The 23,223-nt window shown below is 41.2% G+C and overlaps 1 protein-coding gene across 7 annotated transcripts; it reads left to right on the top strand.

Moving 5' to 3' along the window:
• Positions 1-2,737: 2,737 nt before the first annotated feature.
• On the top strand, positions 2,738-20,256 carry LOC139557602 (membrane cofactor protein-like). 7 transcript variants are annotated; one of them, XM_071372616.1, is made up of 13 exons: positions 2,738-2,868; positions 9,757-9,966; positions 10,139-10,327; positions 10,541-10,640; positions 10,927-11,000; positions 11,103-11,285; positions 11,937-12,110; positions 12,737-12,787; positions 16,697-16,738; positions 17,384-17,425; positions 17,885-17,930; positions 18,316-18,390; positions 18,737-20,256. In XM_071372616.1, the coding sequence occupies exons 2-12, from the start codon at positions 9,891-9,893 to the stop codon at positions 18,374-18,376; spliced, it is 1,038 nt and encodes a 345-aa protein (XP_071228717.1). In that variant the 5' UTR covers positions 2,738-2,868; positions 9,757-9,890; the 3' UTR covers positions 18,377-18,390; positions 18,737-20,256. The 7 variants fall into 7 exon arrangements, with proteins under 7 accessions (XP_071228717.1, XP_071228715.1, XP_071228719.1 ...); XM_071372614.1 differs by having other exon boundaries at positions 18,727-20,256; XM_071372615.1 differs by having other exon boundaries at positions 2,796-2,868; positions 9,877-9,966; positions 18,727-20,256.
• The last annotated feature ends 2,967 nt before the right edge of the window (positions 20,257-23,223 follow it).

The raw sequence follows: 23,223 nt of genomic DNA, 5'->3' as shown, positions 1-23,223 counted from the left end.
GGGATTCGATCTAGCAACCTTCCAGCTACCTGCCTCGAATACCTATGTAAATGTGATATTTCCGCAAAAAAAATCTAAAAACCTGTTTTTGCTTTGTCATTATGGAGTATTGTGTGTAGCTTGATGAGAAAAAATGAGTTAATCAATTTTTAGAATAAGACTGTAACGTAACAAAATGTGGAAATAGTCAAGGGATCTGAATACTTTTCGAATGCACTGTATATATTAAAAAAGTATTTGATAAAAAATGTTAGCCCATGCAAACGCATTGAATAACAGATTCACTACATGGAACAAGAGAGTCCCCCCCCCCCCCAAAAAAACAAAAAGAAGTTTGTTCTGAAGTGTCTATCTTATCTGAGAGAACAGTAGATGCAGTGGTTGGTGCATGCCGACTGTATGGTGGGTGGAGTGAGGAAACCCACTCCATTCATTATTTTGTTATTTGAAGAAGACTCTCCCTTCGCACGTATATTTGGGTTATGTTGGATTAGAGACATCAGTAAATGTTACTCGCCAACAGGATCCTGACATGTTGCACAGCGCAAACAAAGAAATCTTAAAAAATAGGCATCGTTGTAAGCGCGGCTGAACGTTTTTTGGGACTCAGGGATTTAACAGCAGATTTAACAAGGAATCCTGTCGATGAATGTTGCGTCCACACACGCCCTTGAGCCTGTGTAGGGATGTGATTTGGATTATCACTGAAGGAGTAGGGTGGGGCTTTTTGGCCTTTATTTTTGTATCGTATAAAATGGTGGTAATCCCTGCCCCGTTTCCCACAATGGATATTAAACTTTTTTTGTTCAATAGCCGTACAGTAGGTAGGAGCAATACACCAATGGGTGCACTGCCATAAAACCTTAAAGAAGAAAGAGCCACCGGTCGGAAATGGCGGTGAGTAGTGCAGATGTAATTTGGAAAAAGTTGGTGAAGTAACAGCTGTGCTGAAATGCCAACAATATGGGTGTCAGTTCTGATGGTATGGAGCGGGAGGATGAGGGTCAAGGACCGGAAGGGTCGGAATGGGCTCCCGAGTGGTGCAGCAGTCAAAGGCACTGTATCTCAGTGCAAGAGGCGTCACTACAGTCCCTGGTTCAAATCCAGGTTGTATCACATCTGGCTGAGTCCCATAGGGCGGTGCACAATTGGCCTAGCATTGCTGGGGTAGGCTGTCATTGTAAATAAGAATTTGTTCTTAAACTGACTTGCCTAGTTAAATAAAAACAAATATGAAGACATAGGTAGAAGAGAGATCATGGTAAAGAAAGCAAAAGTAATGATGTGTTGGAGTGAAAAGTAGTGATAGTGTTTGATGAGACCACAGGGCCTCACTTACACCCACACTTACATCTGACTAACTAATGCTGTAGATGAAGTGAAATTAGTTTGGTTAATTGGAAATGGTATATTGTTAACATTTTGTGGTAGCCAGGCTCAGCAAGAGAAGATTCTGACAATGGAAAAGCTTAATTGGAAGAAGATTAAAAGCCATGTCCCTGGTGCTTATGCTAGATTGAGGCGAGTCATCACTGAGGTACCAATATATGTCCATAGATGATATTTAAGAAAAAAAGGGAGAAAGAGTGATTCAGGCCAATTTGTTGGTCTGTAGGAAAGAAGGTCAAAGAAATGAAAGCCTATCAGTGCTGCTGAGGTTTAAGAAGGTTATGCCTGGGAAAGTACATATAGGATTCCTTAAATTCAATGTCAGATAATTTGTCCCACCCCCATTAAGGTGTTTTAAATGCAAAAGAATGGGACATGTAGCTGTTCAGTGTAAAGGAAGTAAAAGCTGTGCCAAGTGTGGAAGGGAACATGGTTACGGTGAATGTGGTAGCAATGTTAAGGTTAAGCGTTGTAATTATGGGGGTGGAACATAGTGCAGCATTTGGTGGATGCCAGGTGCAGAGAGGCTCAGAGATATAGAATTAGTCATGATGTATCGTAAGCAGATGCTGTAAGACTACAGTGTGGACTGCACTGTTTATTGGTTAAGGGCTTGCAGGTAGCCTAGTGGTTAGAGCATTGGACTAGTATCTGGAAAGTTGCAAGATCAAATCCGCGAGCTGGCAAGGTAAAAATCTGTCGTATTGCCCCTGAACAAGGCAGTTAACCCATTGTTCCTAGGCATCATTGAAAATAAGAATTTGTTCTTAATTGACTTGCCTAGTTAAATAACGATAAAATTTCATAGTAAGGTCTACACTTGTTGTATTTGGCTCATGTGACAAAGTTTGATTTGGAATGATGGAGCTTCCATGGCTGCTCCTGTAGTAAGTGGACCTAATGTCGGGGCTGGTCCTGGCATGGTTTAGAGGCCTGTTCAGAAATCTTGCGCTCATGAACGTGCAGTGTCAAAAGACACTTTGATAATGAATAAAGTTGACTAGCTTTTATTGGTAAGGTTATCAATATGACTCGGTTGTGGAAAGCATAAATGCCAGCTTGAAGGTTATTGTTGAGACGGCAAAATAGATATTGGAGGTAACAGATGTTTACTGTTGAAATGGTTGTTGAAGTGCTGAACAATCCTAAGGGTGGAGTGGTTCAGCATGATATATATATAAAGTTGAATGGGGTAGGTGTGTTGGAGGTGGAGTTTTTTTTTTTGGGGGGGGGGGGGGGGGGGGTAGAAGTTAGTAGGGATTTATTTGGGTTTCGATTTTATTTTCATGGTAGTACAGAATTGGGCAGATCATGATTGATCGTGCATTCCAGCCCAGTAGGTGGCGGCATGCACTTAAACGATTGTCGATTGTTTGCGGACCGCCATGATAGCATAGAAGAAGCCAGAACAGTGCGTTAGAACAAATATTCGACAGAGCAGCTTTTTGAAGAAAGTGTACAGACCATTTGAACAATAAGGTAAGACTTCCAAATACCATAGATGATCATTATTGGAAATTAGAGAAAGTGCTAGCTAGCAATGGACACTAACACGGTAGCAAACTGATCCAGAATATACAAATGGACAATTGACAACGCTCTGAATTTACGATCGCCCAGAGCGCACTCTGGCACTCCAGAGTGAATTTACAAACACAATTAACCACTTCCTCTCTGTCTATAGGCTTTTCCCAACGAACCATTGCATGGCGGAGTTAGTGCCTACAAGACGCCATTGCTGTTCTCTTTTGGCCACAACATGTCACACCCCTCGTGCCTTATTACTTAACTATTTTCAATAAAATCACAAATACAAAATAAAAGCTAGGTAACGCAGTAGATCCATACTATTTGGCTACGGTTTTGCTAGCCTGGCTAATTAGTTAGCTGTTGTACCGTTAGCATCACGGTGGAGTTGGGTTGCGAATACTTTGGGCGGTGTAGCTACATGTGTATAGGCTGGACACATTAAATTTGTAACGCTTTTATAAAAATAGTTAATTGCATGCGTCATGGACCACAGTTAAGTAATATTACTATATGTCCCAGCTGCTTGCCGTAGTTCTATATTAATCGCGAAAAATACATGCCCAATTTTAGTGCATTTTTCACCCTGCCAGCTCATTAGTTCTATTCAATTCAATTTCAATTCAAGGGGCTTTATTGGCATGGGAAACATGTGTTAACATTGCCAAAGCAAGTGAGGTAGGTAATATACAAAAGTCAAATAAACAATAAAAATGAACAGTAAACATTACACATACAGAAGTTTCAAAACAATAAAGACATTACAAATGTCATATTATATATATGCAGTGTTGTAACAATGTACAAATGGTTAAAGCACACAAGTTAAAATAAATAAACATAAATATGGGTTGTATTTACAGTGGTGTTTGTTCTTCACTGGTTGCCCTTTTCTTGTGGCAACAGGTCACAAATCTTGCTGCTGTGATGGCACACTGTGGAATTTCACCCAGTAGATATGGGAGTTTATCAAAATTGGATTTGTTTTCGAATTCTTTGTGGATCTGTGTAATCTGAGGGAAATATGTCTCTCTAATATGGTCATACATTGGGCAGGAGGTTAGGAAGTGCAGCTCAGTTTCCACCTCATTTTGTGGGCAGTGTGCACATAGCCTGTCTTCTCTTGAGAGCCATGTCTGCCTACGGCGGCCTTTCTCAATAGCAAGGCTATGCTCACTGAGTCTGTACATAGTCAAAGCTTTCCTTAAGTTTGGGTCAGTCACAGTGGTCAGGTATTCTGCCACTGTGTACTCTCTGTTTAGGGCCAAATAGCATTCTAGTTTGCTCTGTTTTTTTGTTAATTCTTTCCAATGTGTCAAGTAATTATCTTTTTGTTTTCTCATGATTTGGTTGGGTCTAATTGTGCTGTTGTCCTGGGGCTCTGTGGGGTGTGTTTGTGTTTGTGAACAGAGCCCTAGGACCAGCTTGCTTAGGGGACTCTTCTCCAGGTTCATCTCTCTGTAGGTGATGGCTTTGTTATGGAAGGTTTGGGAATCGCTTCCTTTTAGGTGGTTGTAGAATTTAACGGCTCTTTTCTGGATTTTGATAATTAGTGGGTATCGGCCTAATTCTGCTCTGCATGCATTATTTGGTGTTCTACGTTGTACACGGAGGATATTTTTGCAGAATTCTGCATGCAGAGTCTCAATTTGGTGTTTGTCCCATTTTGTGAAATCTTGGTTGGTGAGCGGACCCCAGACCTCACAACCATAAAGGGCAATGGGCTCTATGACTGATTCAAGTATTTTTAGCCAGATCCTAATTGGTATGTTGAAATTTATGTTCCTTTTGATGGCATAGAAGGCCCTTCTTGCCTTGTCTCTCAGATCGTTCACAGCTTTGTGGAAGTTACCTGTGGTGCTGATGTTTAGGCCGAGGTATGTATAGTTTTTTGTGTGCTCTAGGGCAACGGTGTCTAGATGGAATTTGTGGTCCTGGTGACTGGACCTTTTTTGGAACACCATTATTTTGGTCTTACTGAGATTTACTGTCAGGGCCCAGGTCTGACAGAATCTGTGCAGAAGATCTAGGTGCTGCTGTAGGCCCTCCTTGGTTGGTGACAGAAGCACCAGATCATCAGCAAACAGTAGACATTTGACTTCGGATTCTAGTAGGGTGAGACCGGGTGCTGCAGACTGTTCTAGTGCCCGCGCCAATTCGTTGATATATATGTTGAAGAGGGTGGGGCTTAAGCTGCATCCCTGTCTCTATTGGACTCGCCTTCCGAACGTTCTATTCCCAGCCGATTGTTCTGCGTCACAATGCCTGCCTCGCTATTGTTGCCATTGAGACCTTTCTACTTTCCTCAGCTACCTTATTATTGACAAGGTTACGTCTACTTTGTGTGCAAGCTCACTGTATGCTAGGGTACAGGTTGTGGTGACTCACATGCTGACCGGACACGTCGCGTGCGCGAGCGTTGCAAAATAAATTTAGAAATCCATGTTATTCAATTATTGCACCCACACTGCTCGTGCATGCCAACGAGCGTCTGCGTTGCCACGGGCTAAAATAGAAGTCATTCCTATTTCTGATGCATATCGCGTTGCAAGTCCTGCGTTTCCCATCTCCTCATTGGTTTATAGAAGCAGGTACCCACGTGCCATCTCCTCATTGGTTATACCCACGTGGGTGATTGAAAGACGAACTGTTTTGCCGTTGTCGTGGTAATACTATGAAAGTTTAGATGCCAATCACCATATAATTTCAAAGATGAAAAAGCCTGGAAGGAGAGGAGATTACTAGAAATGATTCGGTTGACCGTTTTATGTGTGGATTAATTGTCGGAGTAAAGGACCTTGTGCATTTCAGGTAAAATAACAACTCAATGTTTATATCCCAGGACAAATTAGCTAGCAACAGCAAGCTAGCTAAATAGGACAAATTAGATAGCATGTGCAAGCTAGCTAGCTAAATTGCCATACATGTTTAATGCTTTTTGACCTGTCCCCAAATTTAATGTAATTGGTTCAGAGTTTTTAATATTTTAACCTGCGTGTTGTGATCGCGTTTGGTGTGGGGGGACAAAATACATTTATGCACGATGGCGCACGTGCGCAGCCGGTTTGGGTTCCGTGTCACAGTATTAGCGATGGCTGGCACATAGCCATCAAATTTAAAATGTTTCTGCTCCATGGTTAATGATTTTCTTCTTTAGAAAAAGGTGTATACCCCAAACAAAACGCATGTCCCTGTCCTCTTTTTCAATGTGTGACCGATTTAAACAGCCAGAACAGTCATTGTTCAACGTTCTTTGGCCGTTTTTCATCCTTGGGTGAATTTTGACTCGTTCCATTGTCCAGCCTACTCGTGAGCGCACACTGGCCGCTCTGGCCGAGGATTGGGGTTGATCTGAGCGTTCTGACCTCACAACGTCGGTCAAGCACCCAAGCTAACTGGCAAAAGTTGGCTAGCTTGCTAGCTACTTCCAGACACAGAGAGAACACTGCACACTGACCATTTTACTCGCACTAGCAGAGCTGATTAGACTGTTTTCATGTTATCTAGAGCGTTGTCACTGTAACTGTACTGCTGGCAACAATTTTAATTAAGTATTTTTGCCAACGTTTACTGACATTCAACTGTTGTTGCGCGTTCTTGTGCTCTGGCAGACTCAGAGGAGAGTGCTCTGAAATAGTAGTAGATTTACAAACGCACCGTCAATTTACGAACGCACCCAAAGGGAGGGGCCCAACTCGGCGGAGAATCTGTCTCCCTCCAGCAGGTGGCGATTTTTCGCTCACCAAACAAGGACTTTTTGTATGGAGGTCAATGAGTGTTGAATCTGGTCAACAAAAACATTTATGGCTTATTTGCGACATAAGGTTATTTGATTTAATAGATATTTTGTAATGTTTAGGTTATGAGTGTACTGAAAAAAGTAGGATGTGACATCCCCCGACTTTGAGAATAAACTTTGTAAATTCATTTTGTCTATCTACTCTGATTTCAGAGAATTCGTTTGTGTGCCAGAGTGCAGAATAACTGATGAATATATGAACGTGCAACACCCATTGAATATGACAGGTGTCAGTGAAGGTCGGCAAAAAATTGAATGAAATGGTTGCTAGCTGCTGCTACAGTCACAAATGCTCTAGATGTCATGGAAAACAGTCTAACTAATTACTTGAGTCTGATTTTGGATATACTTTTGGTCCTGTAGTGTATGTGGACACCTGCTTGTCGAACATCTCATTCCAAAATCATGGGCATTTAATTGGTCCCCACTTTTAGCTATAACAGCCTCCACTCTTCTGGGAAGGCTTTCCACTAGATGTTGGAACATTGCTGCGGGGACTTGCTTGGATTAGTGAGGTCGGGCACTGATGTTGGGCGATTAGGCCTGGCTTGCAGTTGGCGCTCCAATTTATTCAAATCAAATTTTATTTGTCACATGCAGATGTTAATGCGAGTGTAGCGAAATGCTTGTGCTTCTAGTTCCGACAATGCAGTAATAACCAACAAGTAATCTAACCTAACAATTCCACAACTACTACCTTATACACACAAGTGTAAAGGGATAAAGAATATGTACATAAAGATATATGAATGAGTGATGGTACAGAACGGCATAGGCAAGATGCAGTAGATGGTATAGAGTACAGTATATACATATGAGATGAGTAATGTAGGGTATGTAAACATAAAGTGGCATAGTTTAAAGTGGCTAGTGATGCATGTATTACATAAAGATGGCAAGATGCAGTAGATGATATAGAGTACAGTATATACATATACATATGAGATGAGTAATGTAGGGTATGTAAACATTATATTAAGTGGCATTGTTTAAAGCGGCTAGTGGTACATTTTTACATAATTTCCATCAATTCCTATTATTAAAGTGGCTGGAGTTGAGTCAGTATGTTGGCAGCGGCCGCTAAATGTTAGTGGTGGCTGTTTAACAGTCTGATGGCCTTGAGATAGAAGCTGTTTTTCAGTCTCTCGGTCCCTGCTTTGATGCACCTGTACTGACCTCGAGGCGTTGGAGGCGTGCATGGCCACGCAGTCGTGGGTGAACAGGGAGTACAGGAGAGGGCTCAGAACGCACCCTTGTGGGGCCCCAGTGTTGAGGATCAGCGGGGTGGAGATGTTGTTACCTACCCTCACCACCTGGGGGCGGCCCGTCAGGAAGTCCAGGACCCAGTTGCACAGGGCGGGGTCGAGACCCAGGGTCTCGAGCTTGATGACGAGTTTGGAGGGTACTATGGTGTTAAATGCTGAGCTGTAGTCGATGAACAGCATTCTCACATAGGTATTCCTCTTGTCCAGATGGGTTAGGGCAGTGTGCAGTGTGGTTGCGATTGCGTCGTCTGTGGACCTATTGGGTCGGTAAGCAAATTGGAGTGGGTCTAGGGTGTCCGGTAGGGTGGAGGTGATATGGTCCTTGACTAGTCTCTCAAAGCACTTCATGATGACGGAAGTGAGTGCTACGGGGCGGTAGTCGTTTAGCTCAGTTACCTTAGCTTTCTTGGGAACAGGAACAATGGTGGCCCTCTTGAAGCATGTGTGGACAGCAGACTGGGATAAGGATTGATTGAATATGTCCGTAAACACACCAGCCAGCTGGTCTGCGCATGCTCTGAGGACGCGGCTGGGAATGCCGTCTGGGCCTGCAGCCTTGCGAGGGTTAACAAGTTTAAATGTTTTACTCACCTCGGCTGCAGTGGAGGAGAGCCCGCAGGTTTTGGTAGCGGGCCGTGTCAGTGGCACTGTATTGTCCTCAAAGCGAGCAAAAAAGTTATTTAGCCTGTCTGGGAGCAAGACATCCTGGTCCGCGACGGGGCTAGTTTTCTTTTTTTAATCCGTGATTGACTGTAGACCCTGCCACATACCTCTTGTGTCTGAGCTGTTGAATTCCAAAGGTGTTCGATGGGGTTGAGGTCAGGGCTCTGTGCGGGCCAGTCAAGTTCTTCCACACCGATCTCGACACACTTTCTGTATGGACCTCTCTTTGTGCACGGAGGCATTTGTCATGCTGGAACAGGAAAGGGTCTTCCCCAAACAGTTGCCATAAAGTTGGAAACACAGAATTGTCCAGAATATAATTTTATGCTATAGCGTTAAGATTTCCCTTCACTGGAACTAAGGGGCTAAGCCCGAACCATGAAAACAGCCCCCTCCACTAAACTTTACAGTTGGCACTATGCTTTCGGGCAGGTATCGTTCTCCTGGCATCCGCCAAACCCAGATTTGTCCGTCGGACTGCCAGATGGGGAAGCATGATTTATTACCCCAGAGAAAGCATTCAATTACTTAAAAATCATACAATGTGATTTTCTGGATTTTTGTTTTAGATTCCGTCTCTCACAGTTGAAGTGTACCTATGATAAAAAATTACAGATCTCTACATGCTTTGTAAGTAGGAAAACCTGCAAAATCGGCAGTGTATCAAATACTTGTTCTCCCCACTGTATATAGTGCATTGGGCTGTTTTTCGCTGTATAAGATATAGAAGTTGTCCCTGTTTCAGGTTTAGAAGTGACTGCTAAATGCTTACTCCCGTTCGTATAAGCTGGTTAGCATAGCTAGCATACAGAAATTGGTAATCATGTCAATGATGACATGAACATGTGTTGGGGTAGACATCCATACAAGCGTTATACCCCCCCACAGACTGAAATACACACAAACAATAGCGTAAATGTAGGCAAATTTTGCTTGGGGCAATGAGGAGATTCGGGATATTTTCCCCATGGCCCTTCCCCCACGCGTTTCAATGGCAGGTACATTGTTTTTGGGAAGTTTGATTGTCCAGTTAGGCTAGCTGAAGTTAGTTATCTGTATGGCTACCCTAACTCACAGATTTTTGTTTGACAGTGTGTTTTTCCTTCTCAACAGCGTGATTACGGCAAGTGGATATTAAGAGAAATTAGTCTGCGTAGGTGGCGATCTGAAAAAAACTTTACAGTACAAGCAAACCAACCAATCCAGGAAATTGTGTGCTGCTGCTTGTTACAGGAAAATAATATGTCATGCAGCCCTCTAACGTCTGTTGGTCCTTGACGATATGGATGGTCCAGCTGGCCTTGATTGTTCTCACTGTTCAAGGTGGGGTCATTTCTGTATAGAATCAGAATCCTATGTCTTTGCATCTCTTTCTACAGATGGTACTTTGCCGCTTACACTACTACAGTTTGTGGGTTAAATTCAAAGTGTTGTCTCCTGTATTTGTTCACCTTGGTCATTAACATTAACTCAATTTTGTCTCCACCTCTTTCAGCTGAAAACTGCACCAAACCCATAGGAGGGCCAAACATGGTTTTGTCAGATGCCTTCATCACGCAAGAGACATTTGTAGATGGCGCAAAAGTCACTTTTCAGTGTGCAATTGGATATGCCAATACAGGACGGTCTCCTTCAGTCACCTGTACTGCTGGCGTGTGGAGTGAAGTGAAACTGACATGCGAAAGTAATATAATTGTCTATTTATTTTTGTTCTGAAAAGTTGTGCCATATTCTTGTAAATATTTCCAGTTTTTACTTACCCACTCGAAACTTGATATATTCATTGCCCATCCTTAAATCTAATTGAAATACTAGCCTGGAATTCAGACCTAACATTCAACTCTTTCTCACTCTGTCATTTTGAAAGTCTGACTGGTTTTCTCTCTGGTTGTTTCAGGGAAGTCGTGTGGCACCCCAGGAGAAGTGATGAACGGCCAGTTTAATCTCTCTGAGGGGATCTTGTTTGGAGACAAGGCAGTTGCTACCTGTAACACTGGGTCAGTGCTTTCATGAGTCCTAGATGTAATTACATATTTTATTTTTTAGAATTAACATGTCAACATTTTCACAAAGCTGTCCATTTGTTGGCCTAATTTAGTGATTTTTCCAAATAGGCCTTAATCAAACTTCCTCTCCCTAAAAGCTAAACAAAAAGTCTTTCAATTTTAGGCGTATTATCTGTCATTACTATTTTGATCAGAACTGTCTCTGTTGTAACCCTTACTATCCTGAAAGCAAAGTTCTAAAAACTGTCTCGTATTGTCTAATCTTTCTATATTTCAGCTATATGCTTGTGGGCAGCGGTGTAAGGACCTGTATGGATGGAGGCTGGGATGGCAGACTTCCTGTATGTGAAGGTTGGTAATCTGAAGGAGCATGTCAAGTGAAAATAACATTAACAGTTCTGTGCATGTGCCTGAATCATCTCTTCATAACTGCTGTTGTGCTCTAATCTGCAGTGGTGAAGTGTGGAAAGCCCCCAAACATTGTCAACGGTGGGCCTGTTGTCCCACCTGAAGATACGTATGACTATGGAAGTGTAGTGCAATATGGCTGTGAGAAGGATTACACTCTGGTTGGAACTAAATCCATATCCTGCCGTGAGAATGGAGAATTCCAGCCAGCTCCACCTGAGTGTAAAAGTATGTTGAAAGCTTTCCTTTTTTCCCGTTTCTAAGTATGATTGTTAACAAAACAATAATGAACTGCTTACACCAGGGGTGTCAAACTCATTCCATGGAGGGCCTAGTGTCTACTGGTTTCTCCTTTCAATTAAGACGCGCAGATGAGGGGGAGTTCCTTACTAACTAGTGACCTTAATTCATCAATCAAGTACAAGGGAGGAGAACCCGCAGACATTCAGCCCCCCATGGAATGAGTTTGACACATGTTGCTTACACTGATAAACTTTACTTTTTTCCTCCACCACACAATCATGATCAAGTTCCAGATGACCTCTGGAAGATAAATGTGTAAATATCACAGTATCTAGCTTAATAAAATCAAACATTATCACAGATGTACATGAGACAGGCTAAGCAAGCAGTCTAAAGCATGTTTAATGTGTAGGCCTAATCTAAAAACCATGATGCAACATTGAGCTCAGAGGAAGTGGGTTTCAATAGAATCTACCCTATTTATTTGATAATGATTAGTTGCATTATTCATAAATGTGTGATTATAACAACATTGTTTATTGCTTCAAGTAGTCTAAAACCAATAAATAATATACTTTTGTCATGTTGTTCACCTCAAAACAGCAGCTAATGACACCTCTTTGTTTACGTCTGCAGTGGTCTCATGTCCTCCTCCTGCTGTTGAGAATGGCGTTCGGATTGCAGGCCGTCCCCCCTATACGCACAAGTCTTTTGTGACGTATGGGTGTAACGCTGGATATGAGATGGTGGGACAAGACAGTCTGACCTGTGAAATAAAAGGCTGGTCAGCTCCTTACCCTACATGCGAAGGTAAGACTGATTTCAGTGTTTGTTATTTAACACAATTTAGCCTATAATTTAGCTCAGATATTTTGCATCATTTGGTGTTTATGACCAGAAGACCATTGTGTCAGCAAACTGGCTTTTTTAATGGAACTGACCTCATATAAACGCAATTACTTTTCATGAGACAAGATGGTATTTGAATTAATGTTCATGCTAATTGTTATTTTTCACCATATGCATGCCTGTGCATAGCAATCTCAAGTATTTATTTTCTCTATATGCATTATAAGTTTGGATTTGGTCATTTTAGTTTCCATCTATTATTTCTGTCCTGTTTTTGATCCATTCCTTGATACTGGCCTCTGCATTTTTAGCAGCAAAGCTGGTTACGATTGAAGACAAACTGGTGTTCAAGTTCAACATTTGACCCATTAAAATAACCCAATGGTCTAGTGAGCTGCTTACCTTCCATTGACCACTGCTACCTTCACACTTTGAGAGGTTGACTAACCATCTTGTCCAAGACCATTCTACTCCTCAGACCACACTGGCTGACTAAAGCATTTGAGGGATCACAGCAGTAAAGTGTTGTGACAGATTGGACAAGAATAGTTAGGCTACTGGCCTAATTGTATGTCATGTCTTTATAGCCCTTTTGACTACGACAAAGCCCACTACTACAAGGAGAATCACAATCCAAGGTAGAGTCCATTTTAATCTTATATGTGTGTGTTTTAGGGCAGTCCCCGACCCCAAAATAAATTATTGGTAGACCGAGAGTCGTCTGTTCTGTCGATTGGTCGACATTTTAAAACATGCATTTTTCCCTATATAGACACACCCTATGTTTGAATAAAATCAACTATGTGTGAACTACTTTGCCAGATGCTTTAAGCACTGAAATTAAAAACTAAGACACACACATTACTGAAGAAGGATCCAGAAATCAATATAGGCTAACCAGAATAATAAAAAACTGTTCCCGATCTGCGTGCCAGTTATGGATTTCATATGTAGATTTTTGTGGCACAGTTTAATTTAATTTAAAATAAAGTCCTCATTTAAAATAGTCTTCATATCTGAAAATCAATGTCATGTGGTTAATCAAAATTCTATCTAAATGAAAATGATAGAAATTTAAAAGGAACTTCTATTGCCAATATGTAAAAAATAGCCTACATAAAGCCAACAAATAAAAACTTTGCAGCGCCGCAGGTAGAAAATATCCTGATCAAAATAAATATCCTATGAATGACATTTCTATGCATGGCCTGTTTGCAAGGAACTTGAAACATTGTATCAAATATTTAACTTGGGTCCTGCCTGAAGCTTGCAATAGCGAACTTGCATCATTGTATGAAATATTCTGGGCCCTCAGTGAGGATAAGTAATCAGTGAGGCCTTTTTTATGAAATTTCCACCAGATCAGTGACTTTTTTCCCCCTCCCCTTTCTTGCTTAGTAGTTATCAAAAGGGAAAGAGCTGTAAAGATTTTTCAAATATGTTACGTTGAGGAGCTATTTTCATTCTTAATGAATGTAAAAACAGACTTTGTTTACTTGCTTTTTGAGGCAAAGAAAAATTACTTTTAGAAGCTCCACGGTGATTGTGCGTTAAGACAATCAGATATACACTGCTCCAAAAAATAAAGGGAACACTTAAACAACACAATGTAACTCCAAGTCAATCACACTTCTGTGAAATCAAACTGTCCACTTAGGAAGCAACACTGATTGACAATAACTTTCACATGCTGTTGTGCAAATGGAATAGACAAAAGGTGGAAATTATAGGCAATTAGCAAGACACCCCCAATAAAGGAGTGGTTCTGCAGGTGGTGACCACATACCACTTCTCAGTTCCTATGCTTCCTGGCTGATGTTTTGGTCACTTTTGAATGCTGGCGGTGCTTTCACTCTAGTGGTAGCATGAGACAGAGTCTACAACCCACACAAGTGGCTCAGGTAGTGCAGCTCATCCAGGATGGCACATCAATGCGAGCTGTGGCAAGAAGGTTTGCTGTGTCTGTCAGCGTAGTGTCCAGAGCATGGAGGCGCTACCAGGAGACAGGCCAGTACTTCAGGAGACGTGGAGGAGGCCGTAGGAGGGCAACAACCCAGCAGCAGGACCGCTACCTCCGCCTTTGTGCAAGGAGGAGCACTGCCAGAGCCCTGCAAAATGACCTCCAGCAGGCAGTTACATTTTCTGACTACATTTGCCACTGCTCGACTAGAAAATCCAACAGTCGACTAAATGCGGTCAGCCCTAATGTTTGTGTGTGACCAAAGGTATGTGGACACCTGCTCGTCAAACATCTCATTCCAAAATCATTGGCATTTATATGGAGTTGAACCCCCTTTCCTGCTGCAATAGCTTTCACTCTTTTGGGAAGGCTTTCCACTAGATGTTGGAACATTGCTGCGGGGACTTAATTCCGTTCAGCCACAATAGCGTCAGTGAGGTCAAGCACTGATGTTGGACGATTAGGCCTGGCTTGCAGTCGGCGTTCCAATTCATCCCAAAGGTGTTCGATGGGGTTGAGGTCAGGGCTCTGTGCAGGCCAGTCAAGTTCTTCCACACCGATCTCAACAAACCAGTTCTGTATGGGCCTCGCTTTGTGCACAGGTGCATTATCATGCTGAAACAGGAAAGGGCCATGCCCAAACGGTTGCCACAAAAGTTGGAAGTACAGAATTGTCTAGAATGTAATTTTATACTGTGGCATTAAGATTTCCCTTCACTGGAACTAAGGGGCCTAGCCCGAACCATGAAAAACAGCCCCAGACCATTATTCCTCCACTACCAAACGTTACAGTTGGCCCTATGCATTCGGGCAGGTAGTGTTTTCCAGGCATCTGCCAAACCCAGATTCGTCCGTCGGAATGCCAGATGGTGAAGCATGTTTCATCACTCCAGAGAACTTGTTGCAACTGAACCAGAGTCCAATGGCGGCAAGCTTTACATCACTCCAGCCAACGCTTGGCATTGCGCATGGTGATCTTAGGCTTGTGTGCGGCTGCTTGGCCATGGAAACCCATTTCATGAAGCTGACGTGGCTTCCAGAGACATTTTGGAACTTGGTAGTGAGTGTTGCAACCAAGGGCAGATGCGTTTTACTACACACTTCAGCACTCGGCGGTCCTGTTCTGTGAGCTTGTGTGAACTGCTGAGCTGTTGCTCCTAGACGTTTCCACTTCACAATAACGGCCTATGACGGTGCCACGTTGAAAGTTACTGAGCTCCTTCAGTATTTTTTATTTTATTTTAACCTTTATTTAACTAGGCAAGTCGGTTAAGAACAAATTATTTACAATGACGGCCTGCACCGGCCAAACTCGGACAATGCTGGCCCCCTGGGACTCCCAATTATGGCCGTTTGTGATACAGTAAGCCCATTCTACTGCCAATGTTTTTCTATGGCGATTGCATGGCTGTGTGCTCTTTTTTTACACACCTGTTTGCAACAGGTTTGGCTGAAATAGCCAAATCCATTCATTTGAAGGGGTGTCCACATATGTGTGTGCTTGCGATGGCTTTGCTTCTGACCCCTATCATTACCTAGCCTACAGGAAATCAGAGTGCCTGTTGTACAGCTGAATAACCTTCACATATTTGTTTTGGTGTTGATAGAGAGAGGATAGTATGCCAACACTTTGTCACCTAACACCTTAACTCATTGTATTAGCCTAACCTTTGATCCTTTGTGGTAATAGTCTGAGGCTAATGTCTGAGGCTTTTAAATGACCTTAACACCAAGTTAATGTCAGTCTCTGGCTGAGGTGAAGAATCATCATTGGTTCTGTGAGGTATACACAGCCTAGTATGCTCACTAAATTCCCCTAGTTATTTGTCTAAACTTCCATTGACACTTGAATTATACATTCAAATGGAATCTGGACGGCATCCAGTGGTAGTTTATGGTGGCTTTTCTCCATCAGACTCTCCTTCACCTGAAACAAAAGATTTGTTGTGATCTGAATATATGTAACAATGTACCTGTCAAGTGGTCATGGAGAAAAACTTAACCCATATCAAATGCATGAAGTAATTCTCATTCTGCCCTCACAAACAGCTGAATCCTATCTGGAGCTATGTGAGCTCATGGCCTCTAACACGGAAATAAAGTGTTGAATGTGTTGAAATGTAACACCAGTTTGTTGACTAGTATGCCATGCCACTAACTAGAGCTGGAATGATAAACTTGTCTACAGCGACCATACCGATCACTTATCGCGTTTTGTTGATATCGTTCATTACGTTAAGTAGCCTATACTATAGAAATGTGAAGTTTGAAATGACATTTTTGCTAATATCGATGATTGTTAATGGGACAATTGATGGCTACAACCATCAAAGTAGTAGTTTAGTTTAAAGGTTGATAATAAATAAAAAGACTTAACAATAGAACAATAAGTTCATAATGTGTATCGCATCAATTCTGGAAATGTATCGCAATATGGATATTTTTTTCCCATAACGCCGAGCTCTAACACTAACACCACCTCCATGCTTTCACTACATTTATTTTGATTTGTTTTATCTAACATCAGAATGTTTTATTAGTGTGTGTGTGTGTGTGTTAATCCCAATGTCACTTCTTTATGTTACAGATCGTGTACCTCGTCCCACTGATCTAACCCCAAAGGCCAACGGTAAGCTATGCCCCAGTTGCCATCTATCTAAATCAAATAACATTTTATTAGTCACGTGCCGAATACAACAATGAAATGCTTACTTACGAGCCCCTAACCGACAATGCAGTCGGTTGGTGATGTAAGGATGGGCATTTGAAATTATTTCAGTATTCAAATAATATCATATTTTCAGATATCCGGAGAGTCGAAATAGATGTTTTAAAGAAAATGTTGGTGTTATTTCTGTTTACTTCAATGGAGACGTCTGTGTGGCACAGAGGGGAGAGCAAGACCAAGAAAGTAGCCAAACCGACTCGCGCTAGTTTGACGAACTTGTTGCTGCCTTAAGTTATCTATCATACCATCTGATAGATCCTTGACTGCATCAAATTGTGGTTAAGCTAGCTAGCTAAAGTAGCTTGGCTAATTGAGGTTGTTTTTCAGCGCTCCCTGTCCAATGTCTACAACTCCATTCATATTTGAATAACCGTGCCCATCCCTAATATTGTTACAACAGTTAACCACTGGGTGATGGCCATCTATCAATTGTTGCACAACAGGATGGAATCTTTTGATGGTTCAAGCAGTATTTAGACTATTGATGAGTCACCTTCACTGCAAATTCATGTCACCTTCCTTCTGTGTATGCTTATTTATTTACAGACAACACTGGGGTAATAGCAGGCTGTGTTGTAGGTGTACTTGGTAAGTTGCAGCATATGTTATTTTTGAATGACGAGCTATGTGGATAACAACAATATCAATCAAGGAAGATACTATAGTCTATTGCAGTCTAACATTAGCGTCATGCTAATAAGTGGGAATTTGGTCAAATTCACTGAACTATTCTTCTGAAGAAGAGTCATTGGATTGGCAACTTTCTTTTCAAATCAAGTTATCATTCAACAATTGTGTACTTGTTGCTGTACTACTAATTAGTTTTCTAACATACTCACCAATGTATAGACTTTATGTTTCTTGTGCAGAACTGACAGTTATTTAATAATAATTTGCTATTGTTACTGGCATACCAATATTATATTCACAATAAGGGAAAAGGAGCAGGAATGTTTTGGTTTTAAAATGTATGCCAAGTAAAAATGAACTACCTCAGATGTTAAACAGAATAATACCTAATGGTTTCATATTTATTATTCTTTCTAGCCATTATTTGTCTTGCAGTAGTTGCAGTCTACAACGTTAAACGAAGGTAAGAAGTTCTCATTTCATTAACAAACATCCAACCAATGCTTGCTTCGTCATGGCTCCTCCCTCTTTTCTTCATAACTCACTAAAATGTTTGGAGCTCAGTTTCATGTGTTGTTCTTGCACCGATACCGGTTTCTGCCAATGCTGCATCATTTACGTTTGTAAAGCTTTCTGGTGTTTTGATATCAATACACCAGCCACAGTAGTGGAGCAAAGTGAAGGCAATGGCCATGTCAGAAGTGAATTGCTCTTTTAGCATTGAGCTGGTTGGTGTGTGTCATTGACGAGGTCTAGAGGGGTAGTCACTTAGGTGGTGGGCAATGGTGGCGGTTTTCTACGGGTGAGAAATAGCGGATGATGACCAGTGCTCGACTTCTGGGTTACAGCTCTCGAGGCAGCTACTCATCAAATGTGGCCACTAAAAACTCTGAAGACAATGAGTTGTAGCATCCTCTGCCATGGTAAGAAGGCTTCTGAGCACACTTTTTATTTAATAAGAAAAGGTGGGTGGTATGTGATTTGAGAATGAATTGGCAGTGAAATACAAAATGTTTTGTTTTTTTGAAGGGTGAGCATGAACCTTGACCTGAAACATAATGATCTCCAACTTGGCTTCAAGCTGACATGTTGTGGCAGCTATTCAGTGATATATGTCAAAGTCCAACAGATTTGATCCAGTTTGTGTTCCACAGGTCCATGTTGGTTTTTGTTTAGCTGGGCAGATAGTTATTATCAGTATATAAATACATGTTTTTTCGGGAGTTGTCTAACAATTTTATTTGTATTTTGTTTTTTAGTGCCAAGTAGCCTAATTTGCCTTAGTCGTCTCCTGCTTCATTGAGAAAGGAGTCACAGAGAACTGGCTGCTGTGACGGTGCCTCCGAATCATCTACTACCCTCCCGCTTATGAACGCAGCAGCCCCTCCCAATTACCGGGAATGGTTCATATCCTTTCAAAGGAAGCTCTATTACGTGATGATTAGGAACCTCCTGACGAATGTATTGGTTCTCTCCCATTTGGAAGCTTGTGCATAAGGAGTGGCCTAACTTGATTAGTTAATAACTATTAATGTTTCCAGTGTACTTCACATATCACCTTTTCTTAATCTAAGCCTGCTTCATCTCATTGCCTACATTCTGATGTTAAAAGTCCCACATATGTATGGAAGCTGCTCTTTAGGGCGACCATGCATCACAAAGCAAGTTTTACCTCCTATGAAATAAAAAGATTTAAGGAAATCATATCCTTTGCATTATAAAAAAAAAACTCACAATATATCATGCAGTTTGACACCAATGTCTTGATAAAGTCATACCACCAAAGGTCAACACTGGTTTCATAGACTAGGTTGCAGATGTGTTGAATGTTACCTGGAGTTCATGAACAAAATCGGGTTCAAAGAGAATCAATGGGCGCTCACTAAGTTTAGCTCTAATCATTGGCCTTGGTCTTTAATTGTGTAAATGTCAGGTTCATTTAAAAAGGTTGGTTTTATAAGGAGACCATGGAATTGATGCAGTATGCTTATTTTGTAAAGTGCTAGTTCTTTGAGCGATCAAGGACTCATGATCCAGCTTTGGAATCTTTATTTGCACTTATAGCCTATTTGTATTGTCTTGGAGTTATATTGTAGATAAGTCAATGAAAGATTTATTTAAAAAAAAAAATGTAAATGCATCTTGTTTTAATGAAGTTAAATGGGGAAAATACATGCTTACAATGTCTATTTTCAGAGATGAGTCATATTTCCGTGACACATTTTCCCTCAACTGTTCTGGATTTGTGTGTAATTGGCTCACATTGCATGTGTAAGAATAACTATGGAAACTGATTTAAGCAGATTGAGCAAATATATTGGAGATCTGCTATTCAACCACTTGTAATATAACATCCACCATACCCAACAGTTGAATTACTGCCTTGAGTAAATGTACAAAGTGACGTTAACCACAGTGCAAGACTATCTGGATCATGGTGTTCTATAGGCAGGAAACCTGCAGCTCTCTGTAATAATCAGGCTCAGCTTAGTGCATTTAGAATGTTCAAAGTGCTCTGGATTCTTCACTATGCCTTATCAAGGGAAAATACCGAATATTTTGCAGTTGTACCCTTTTATTTATTTTGTATTATCTTGACAGACATTTTCCTCTGCCCTTTTTATTACATTGCTTGGTTGACTCTTTTACAGGTTGTCCTGTTTTTCTTTGTTAATGAAAACAACAGATTTAATGTTGTGATCTAATAGCACTTGTGTGGCTAAAACCAGGTTCTTATTTATTAGGCTACAAAGTTTAGAATGTTGCAAATAAAAGTGTAATGAAGAATATTTTTGGCATTTGATGTCTTGTATAGCCTACAGTGAATTAGCTTTATTCTGATCAATGTACCCTACTAAGCAGAGCGTTGTTCAACATATCCAAACAAGACAACCCCACTTGCCATGTTTTCAAAATGGAATGAAAATACATGTTCCAGAATGTTGTCTTTCATTTGATCTTTGAAACCACTATCAAATCAAATGTATTTATAAAGCCCTTCTTACATCAGCTGATATCTCAGTGCTGTACAGAAACCCAGCCTAAAACCCCAAACAACAAGCAATGCAGGTGTAGAAGCACGGTGGCTAGGAAAAACTCCCTAGAAAGGCCAAAACCTAGGAAGAAACCTAGAGAGGAACCAGGCTATGAGGGGTGGACAGTCCTCTTCTGGCTGTGCTGGGTGGAGATTATAACAGAACATGGCCAAGATGTTCAAATATGACCAGCATGGTTAAATAATAATAAACACAGTAGTTGTCGAATAGAGTAGCACATTGAACAATATGTATTAATGTGATTTGAAGTATACTGTAGTGGCACTATTCAATCTGTATTGCTGAAGCATTACAGATTGCGCAATGTAAAGGTAATTTCTGATTGGTTGACATGCAGTGTTCACTGTGAATGCAGTCTCTGCTAAAGCTGGATTAATATCTTTATTTTAATCACGCTTCCTATAAGCTGTACTTGTCTTTGGTGTCGGTGTGTCTGTAACCTGTTAAATTCAGTGTGGGACCACTAAACTGGTGTGTTGTGGTTAGCCAGTTGTAAAAAATATTTTTAGCACTTTGTACATTAAGTTAATCAATTAAACAGCAGTCATTTTAACATGAACTGGCATCATGTCTTTGGCCATGCTTTACTCTTGATACTGAACTAGTATCTATATTTACTGTTACATTATGCTGTGTTTTGGGTCATGGCAGTTGTTGGTTCTTGACCTAATATTTACACATCTCAGATTGGTCTGTGTTATCTTGCCAAAACTATGGTTGTGAATATTTTATTTTGCTGAAGGAAATGCGGTCATACATCATGAAAATAAAGAAATGTATATGTTACTAGACATGCCTTATCTATGAACATAGACAGGGCTCTAACTCCTCTAGCTCTACAATGGGATAGGGTGCAGCCCAGGCAGCAGGCTGTTAGCCAGCCTGCCAGCTTAGTGGAGTCTGCCACTAGTACAGTCAGTGTAGTCAGCTAAGCTATCCCCATTGAGACCGTGTCTGTGCCTCGATCTAGATTGGGAAAAACTAAACTGGCTGTGTTCGCTCTAGCAATCTCACTGGAATAAAGACCTTCTCCATTCCTGTCATTATTGAAAGAGATTGTGATATCTCACATCACAAAATAGGGCTACTTAATGTTAGATCCCTCACTTCCAAGGCAGTTATAGTCAATGAACTAATCAACTGATCATAATAGTGATGTGATTGACCTGACTGAAACATGGCTTAAGCCTGATGAATTTACTGTGTTAAATGAGGCCGCCTCCTGGTTACACTAGTGACCATGTCCCCGCGCATCCCGCAAAGGCGGAGATGTTGCTAACATTTACGATAGCAAATTTCAATTTACCAAAAAAAAGGCTGCATTTTCGTCTTTTGAGCTTCTAGTCATGAAATCTATGCAGCCTACTCAATCACTTTTATAGCTACTGCTTATCGGCCTCCTGGGCCGTATACAGCGTTCCTCACTGAGTTCCCTGAATTCCTATCGGACCTTGTAGTCATGGCAGATAATATTCTAATTTTTGGTGACTTTAATATTCACATGGAAAAGTTCACAGACCCACTCCAAAAGGCTTTCAGAGCCATCATCGACTCAGTGGGTTTTGTCCAACATGTCTTCGGACCAACTCACTGACACAGTCATACTCTGGACCTAGTTTTGTCCTGTGGAATAAATATTGTGGATCTTAATGTTTTTCCTCATAATCCTGGACTATCGGACCACCATTTTATTACGTCTGCAATCGCAACAAACAATCTGCTCAGACCCCAACCAAGGATCATCAAAAGTCGTGCTATAAATTCTCAGACAACCCAAAGATTCCTGGATGCCATTCCAGACTCCTCCACCTACCCAAGGACATCAGAGTACAAAAAGCAGGTTAACCACCTAACTGAGGAGCTAAATGTAACCTTGCGTAATACCCTAGATGCAGTCACACCTCTATAAACAAAAAACATTTGTCATAAGAAACTAGCTCCCTGGTATACAGAAAATACCCGAGCCCTGAAGCAAGCTTCCAGTTAATTGGAAATGGCGCTACACCAAACTGGAAGTCTTCTGATTAGCTTGGAAAGACAGTACCGTGCAGTAGTCACTGCTGCTCTATCATCCTATTTTTCCAACTTAATTGAGGAGAATATAAACAATCCAAAATGTATTTTTGATACTGTCGCAAAGCTAACTAAAAAGAACCATTCCCCAAGAGGATGGCTTTCACTTCAGCAGTGATACATTCATGAACTTCTTCAGCGAAAATATCATGATCATTAGAAAGCAAATTCCAGACTCCTCTTAAATCTGCGTACTTCTCCAAAGCTCAGTTGTCCTGAGTCTGCACAACACAGCCAGGACCTAGGATCAAGGGAGACACTCAAGTTTTTTAATCCTATATCTATTGACACATTCATGAAAATATTAATGGCCTCTAAACCTTCAAGCTGCATACTGGACCCTATTCCAACTAAACTACTGAAAGAGCTGCTTCCTGTGCTTGGCCCTCCTATGTTGAACATAGTAAACGCCTCCATATCCACCGGATGTGTACCAAACTCACTAAAAGTGGCAGTAATAAAGCCTCTCTTGAAACAGCCAAACCTTGACCCGGAAAATATAAAAAACTATCGGCCTATATCAAATCTCCCATTCCTCTCAAACATTTTTGAAAAAGCAGTTGTGCAGCAACTCACTGCCTTCCTGAAGACTAACAATGTATATGAAGTGCTTCAGACTGGTTTTAA

The sequence above is a fragment of the Salvelinus alpinus genome, chromosome 28 (genome assembly GCF_045679555.1).
Source record: "Salvelinus alpinus chromosome 28, SLU_Salpinus.1, whole genome shotgun sequence".
In the NCBI taxonomy this organism is placed as follows: Eukaryota; Metazoa; Chordata; class Actinopteri; order Salmoniformes; family Salmonidae; genus Salvelinus; species Salvelinus alpinus.
Note: the sequence above shows the minus strand (reverse complement) of the source record. Positions and strands in the feature narration are given on the sequence as shown.